The 7,500-nt window shown below is 40.2% G+C and overlaps 1 protein-coding gene across 1 annotated transcript in view; it reads left to right on the forward strand.

Annotated features, from left to right (window-relative positions):
* Positions 1-7,083, forward strand: part of LOC134189474 (uncharacterized) — a 7,259-nt gene extending 176 nt beyond the window's left edge. The window contains exons 2-15 of the mRNA XM_062657751.1: positions 20-114; positions 181-237; positions 306-360; positions 430-447; positions 514-594; positions 665-711; positions 787-841; positions 1,808-1,911; positions 2,003-2,357; positions 2,432-2,633; positions 2,701-2,972; positions 4,830-5,089; positions 5,160-5,364; positions 6,404-7,083. Of these exons, the coding sequence (XP_062513735.1) occupies positions 55-114; positions 181-237; positions 306-360; positions 430-447; positions 514-594; positions 665-711; positions 787-841; positions 1,808-1,911; positions 2,003-2,357; positions 2,432-2,633; positions 2,701-2,972; positions 4,830-5,089; positions 5,160-5,364; positions 6,404-6,873 (2,241 nt within the window). The 5' untranslated portion in view covers positions 20-54 and the 3' untranslated portion in view covers positions 6,874-7,083. The remainder of the gene's footprint in view (positions 1-19; positions 115-180; positions 238-305; positions 361-429; positions 448-513; positions 595-664; positions 712-786; positions 842-1,807; positions 1,912-2,002; positions 2,358-2,431; positions 2,634-2,700; positions 2,973-4,829; positions 5,090-5,159; positions 5,365-6,403) is intronic.
* The last annotated feature ends 417 nt before the right edge of the window (positions 7,084-7,500 follow it).

Raw genomic sequence — 7,500 nt, forward strand, 5'->3', positions numbered from 1 at the left:
GTTGCAACCAATTGTTCAGCTTGGATTTTGAGTATTAAGCAGTGAGAGAGAACAATGAGGCTGTCGGTACATGTTGTGAGCATTATGCTCCACTTTCTTCTCGATGCCAGTTTGGTATAAGCTCGAGCATGAAACCATATCGTTCGGTAAACTATGGTATACTGAGTTTTGCTTGTTTAGAGCACAGAATCAACAGCTCCCACTATTACTGAATCACCCATCGCGAATTCGGTTGTGGTATGCACGAATTGTTTACATACTGTCTACTTGCTCTACATATTCTTGTTTCCATTGCATTGCAACAGCTAGAGTCTGTTAGTCGTAGTACGACTACGAGAGGAGGGATGCAGTGTCTGCAGGGTAAGTATTTTGTTTACTCATTTAATATGCATATTTAAATAGCCAATAATTGATCTCTCTGTGGGGCAGGTCTGCCAGGGCGTGATGGTGAGAGATGCTGAAAGTGGATGTGTGATGATCATGACATGTGATCGAGAGTATTAATGCATTTAGGCGTTCAAGGCAACCCAGGCGTTCCAGGATTTAATGGTCGAAACGGTTTGCCTGGCTCATTAGGAAACAAGGGAGAAAAAGGTAATTGTGAGTCGATCGACTATGTTATGTGTTAGAATAACCTGACTAATCGAATTGTGTGTCATTGTAGGAGACTGTGATGATCGCAGAGGTGCGACTGGTGCCAAAGGAGACAAGGCAATCTGATTAATAGAGCTTGTCATGCAGTCAGTCTACTTGTTTAGTTAACATAGTCATATGTGTTATGTAAAGGGTGATGATGGGGTTAAGGGAGAGAGAGGATTGACAGGATCACAAGGCCCGCAAGGTAATTATGCTTGTCATACAAGTCCAAACATTTCTGATTGAGATATCAAACATGTATTGACTTTATAGTGTTTCAGTCTGTCTGTTTGCATGCCACTTGTTTATTTGTGATACATGGACATATATACTCGTATGTATATCTAAATACATACATACCCTTACACATGTGTGTTGATCACAACAACCTGCAAGAGAGCTAGTGGGGTATGTGAACACTTACTCACGCACGCGCACACACACACACACACACACACACACACACACACGCACGCACGCACGCACACACACACACACACACACACACAAATGGACAAAAATGACAAATGTCAAGCCCTGCACGTCATTCAACATCGACCTTAAGGTCAGTTGTGGAGATAGCTCCCCAGCCTCTAGAGACAGGGCCTCCATGCGCTACTTGGAGGCTGAGGGCCAGCGCTACAATCCACCTGGAACTTGGCCGGAGTCATCAGGTGCACTGACTATGGCGCAGCTCTGGGACTGGACACCAAGGCCCACCCGTCTGCTGCATGTTGCTTGCATGATGTTACTTGCATGATGCCAAGCCAGCGGTCATGTCCACCCCAGTCAATGACCAGGTACTCGTTTATACTCACACACACACACACACACACACACACACACACACACACACACACACACACACACACACACACACACACACACCACACACACACACACACACACACACACACACCACACACACACACCACCACCACCACCATACACACACACACACACACACACACACACACACACACACACACACACACACACACACACACACACACACACACACGTGTAGGTATTTATGTCAGAGCATCTAGACTTACAGTTACACTATAATACAGACATGAACATGCTACTCTAGCTTGTTCTAGATCTAGCTATATCTACTTCTATTGGGTATATACGTACTAGTATGTGGTACCTTTTGTCTACGATATAGGCAAAGCTGGAAATGTTGAAGCTCAGTTTGGCACGTCAATCATTAACTGGAATCAATGCTCATTTCAAAATTGGCGTGATGGCAAAGATCATGGAGTTTTGAAGGTATGTATGGCATTGTGAAGTTCAAACTGTCTGCATCTATTATTCTAGGCTTTCCGCTACATTTCAATATCTTCTTGTTGTTTTTGACAAGGAATGCACAATTCAAAAATTTTCCGATGAAACTTCACTTCGTCTTACTTGGAGTGGCAACATTCGTCTTACAGGCTGCACAAGTTGTTGCATGCGTTGGTATTTCACAGTGAATGGATTAGAGTGTAACAATCCAGTTGATGGAAATATTTACCAGCAGCAGAATCTCAATATTTATCGTATCAGCACATTTAGTGGCTACTGCAGACATGTTGGAGGATTGCCTCTATTTTCGGGAGAACAAAAAGTGCAGTTGAATGTAGGTCACTGCACTGGATGGAGCTCATCTACTGTCTATGATGCGTATACAGGTCGTTATTCAACCAGTCGCATCATAATAGAAGAGATAGCACCAGGTCAGTGCACCAGTAACTTGTCTTAGTTGTAGACATGCCATTGTATTGGAGGTTGCAATACGATGTTGTGATAGTGATGACTCGGCCTTCTCTGCCTCCTGCTAGTCATACAGCACATATCTACCAACCCAACTGGAAGCAATGCACATGGAACTCGAAGAACTTTGGTGGAAATTTTGGATATTTTGGTCATTGCACATTCAGAAAGATGTATGATGACACCTGGCTTAAGATAACATATGACGGAAATCTGTATAACTACCGTTATACCTCTGGGTATATTAAAGAGTTCATTGCTAACTATCGTCTACACTGCTAATGAGTGATCTGTTGCATAATGTAGAACATGGTTCTTTTCAATTGATGGAAGTGAATGTACAGTACCAGACAAGATAAATGCACAATTTTATCAGGGCAGTACGTTTGACTATCGTTTTCCTGCTACTATCACTGGCTACTGCAAGAACTCAGGAGGACGGCAAATCAAGAAAGGCTTGCACAACATCATTTTCAGTATTCATAAAGGTGGTGATGGTTACTCAACATTGACATGCTGGAACTCAGTCTGCAGAATTGTTATTGAAGAAGTTCCTCCACCAGCCAATGCTGGTTCAAGTAAGAAGTAAAAAAATTGATGAATAGATAATGATGGCATGGATCATACGTGTAAATGCCACCATGTGAGAGAACATCCCAATAGTACATAGTTTGCTTTGCTGTCTGTCTGTCTGTCTGTCTGTGTGTGTGTCTGTCAGTCTGTCTTTTTCATATATTTTCATATATGAATGCTATTACAACCAAAGCTATTTAAAATGTTCCAGAGACCCAATAGGGTCAATACACCTCGCAAACTAATGTACACAAAACTGTCTGTCTGTCAATACATGTATTTTTCATATGAACTATAGCACCAAAGCAATAGCTAATCTATGCATCCATTACATCTAGTACATACATAAAAACTGGTTAAACTACAATGCACACTATATACGCACTAAGTACACACACATATTACGACTGTGTGTCTGTGTGTCTGTCTATCTGTCTGTCATCATATATTTTCAAGCACAAGACTATATTACGTTTCAGCAAAATAGTAAGTACTTAAGTTCACATGTACCTTGTCCATAATCTACACACTATACACTTCACTAAGAAGGAGCTATAAACTACAAGCATGCAGCAACCCAGAGACAATCAGTGACTAAAAAACTGGGTGCAGTAGGACACGAGCTTGTTGACACCATCACTGCAAAGTGTGGAACTCTTCTCTATCTGTCTGTCTGTCTGTCTGTCAATACATATATTTCCATTACAATGAAATTTCCATCAAACTCTAAAAGCAAACCTAAAGTCCACTACATACCGTATTACACATTGAACGGCATGCCGTTATGGAACGAATTTTACCAGGGTGGCGTTATACCTTGAGGTAAATGAGGGAATTTTACCAGCACCTCAAGTTGCACATCCAACAAAATCTAATATCTTTCTTAAGCGGTACTACTAACTACTACTAAGTCTGCGAGAACATGCCATGCATAGATTACCGGTAAGCACTAATCAGTTTCTACTTCTTTGTGTTCATCATCATCATCACTGTCTTGATCTGTCAAACCTGATGGTTCGTCATCTACTAATGGTTCTTCGCAAGTAGCTGTTTCATCTGTCATCAATGCGTTAGTTTGACACGTATCTCCTTCATTACCGCAATATTAATATCAAGATAGGCCTTGTATTACTGTGACTACCGTACCTCGCTTTATAACTGCATCTCACCCTATAACGGCATGCCAGTATAGGTACCAGCTGGAGTTGTAGCGGATTCTGGTAAAATTCGCTTATAACGGCATGCCGTTCTATGCGAGGAAATACGGTAATAATTACTACTATACAATAGTAGTAATACAATGTCAGCCAGCCATTGCTATGATATATGTGGGCATCCTGCATACACTCTGTTGTACTGTACAATATGTTATGTTACATACTGTACAGTATAGCCAGTGTCTATATTTGGGCCAGTGTACAACTCATATGTGGACAATCTATGACCATTTCCAAATATAGTTACAACCTAAAAGCCATATTAGAAGTTTATGATGTAAAATTATCACATTCCATCATGTGTATTTTGCATATTTCTCCTTTTATTTTGGATACTCAGAAACCGATTTAAAACATTCACTTAATTGCTAGACATACAGGCCATTGAGATATATATATATATATATATATATATATATATATATATATATATATATATGGGCCATTGTGACGGTCTAAGTCTTGTCAAGAATAATTTTATAAAATATGACAAAGCTCTCTTCTTTGTCATTTATCTACATGATTTAGAACTGTCACAAGCTGCCTGTGTTTAGTTAATTGACATAACTATAAAGATTAGTATTACACTGGTAAACAGTGATCTAATATAGACATTTCTGTCTACATAATATGTTCTATTGGTAGACCAGAAGACTGGAGAAGCTGCAATTGCGTACAATCCTCGATGGCAGCAATATTCTTGGTGGTGTTTTACTGATGGCAGAGACAACGGTTTGATTAAAGAAGTGATATTCACAAAGGAACAAAATGAAACTTCACTTCGAGTAACTTGGAATGGAAACTTACGTCTTTATGGATGTACATCTTGCTGCAGACGTTGGTATTTTACAATTGATGGTGTAGAGTGCAGTGCTCCTCAACGCATTGAAGGGATTGTGTATCAGGTAAATATACTTGAAAAACATTGTTGTTGCTTTCAAATCTGATTCAGTTGTGTTGGTTTTCTTTCTCAAGAGCAACAATATAAATCTACATAAAACAGCTACTATAGATGGTATCTGTATGTCTGCTCTACGAAGTGGCAGTTACACTCTTGACTCTGGACCTCGAAGAATCCAGTTCAGAGTTGGTAAATGTAGTGGCCATTCTACCACTCGTGATGCTTATACTGGATATTGGAATACTGTTTCACGTATTACTGTTGAAGAATTGCCTCTATGTAAGTTAATTGCTTGCAGTATATATACATACATACCAGTGGCAGATCCAGAGTTTGGTTGAAGGAGAGACACAAACGACTACAAGCTGGTATGATGTCATCAACCTTCTGACGCCACAAATTTTCTGCATTACTCGAAATCCAGACAAACATAATTATAAACCAGTTAGGACATATGTAATCTTGCTATCAATGCCCCTTTCGTGAAAAGAAAGGGGAATGGCTAGTGAGACTAGGACATCATTACAGCTGCTTTATTGCAAGTTAACACAAATTATTTTGGTACAAAGAATTTAGTAATGACATGCTATTATGTTTGTAGTCACTGCAGTACTGTCATATACTTTCTCTTGAACATCAATTTGGTTGAACAAAAGTAGACACTACTTAGAGACATAATGAAGAGAGAAAACCGGGACGTGATCAATGCTGATTCGCTGTTTCTCGACAAGCTGCCTTCCAATTAAATTACAGGAAAACATGCACCACAGTATCCAGGGAGCAGTCAGCAGAAGGGCATTACATTTACTAAAAATGTCCTATAGACAACAACATTCAGTTCATTCGTTCGGCACACACCAATTTTATAGCAAAATATCGTCACTTCAATAGGTTTCTTCATTTAGGGGATCAATATTATACTTAGCCAAAGCAATTGAGGGCGCTTTTGAAGGGGGGCACATGCCGATTGTGCCCATGCCTGGATCTGCCACTGCATACATACATACATATGTACATATATACATACACACATACATACATACATACATACATACATATATACATACATACATACATACGTATATACATACATACATACATACGTATATACATACATACATACATACATACATACATGATGATGATGGCAGGTCCACCGCTGTGGTGAAGACTATCTAACATCATCATCATACATACATACATACAATACACACACACACACACACACACACACACACACACACACACACACACACGCGCGCGCGCGCACCAGTTATAGTTGCATGCATGTTCTTACATTAATGTGATTGTTTTCCAGCCAAGGCAGTAGTTCCAGCTAACAGCATTGGCTTCATTCCAAACTACAAACAATGTGCTTACGGACCTCTCAATGATGGCAAAGATCATGGCGTAATCATTGAATGTCCATTTGTTAAGAGAGAGACAAGAAACTACCTTCGTCTGACATTTGAAGGGTCAATGCGTCTGTCTAGTTGCAGTGGCTGTTGCATGCGTTGGTATTTCACTGTGGATGGTGCAGAATGCACTGTACCAGCAGCTATAGATTCAGTCGTGTACATTGGCAATTCCTACTATCACCACAGACAAGGAACAGTGAGTGGTTTATGTGGAGGAATTGGAAGTCAAGCGAGAACACTGGACAAAGGGCGGAGAGTCGTACAACTTCGAGTGGGCAGATGCAATGGCTATAGCACATATGATGCTTATACCGGCTACTACTCTTCGTCCAGAGTCATTGTTGAGGAACTACCTCCTCCACAACCGTAACACACGTATCTACCTGTTATCCTCGCCACGCTGTTGTCGCAGATTTCGCTAACTGGTTTCACAGTTTCAGTAGTAAGAGCTACATGGTTTGCAACTGAATGTGCGTGTATTACTTTGATGTGCCCATCTGTTCAAATACCCTTATCTACATAGTGATTACTTGTACATTTATCATAGCAATTAAACGGTGAGTCTGACTGTCAAACACAAGCTATCTGTATGTCACATTTTTCTATGCATGTATTCATGCCCGGGTTGAATTTCTTGGCCAAGAACTTGGCCTAGAGGTAAGTTCCATAAGGACTTAGCTGTCCAAAATCTAGAGGCTCGTACCCAGTCCTCCTCCTCGCGCGCACTCCACATGTCTGGTGAGTGGAACGAAAAGCACGTGCCAAAACACATGGAGCGTGCACGAGGAGGAGGACTGGGTACGAGTCTACAAGATCTAGACAAGAATTTCCAAGACTTTTCATACGGATATCAACCAACGACTTGATATCTTGTATAAATTATCAAGTCTTTAATATTAATTGATTTATATCCCGTATAATATTTATCAAGTCCTTAATATTAATTGATTGATATCCCGTATGAAATTATCAAGTCTTGGAAATTCTTGTCTAGATG

The sequence above is a fragment of the Corticium candelabrum genome, chromosome 14 (genome assembly GCF_963422355.1).
Source record: "Corticium candelabrum chromosome 14, ooCorCand1.1, whole genome shotgun sequence".
NCBI classification, from domain to species: Eukaryota; Metazoa; Porifera; class Homoscleromorpha; order Homosclerophorida; family Plakinidae; genus Corticium; species Corticium candelabrum.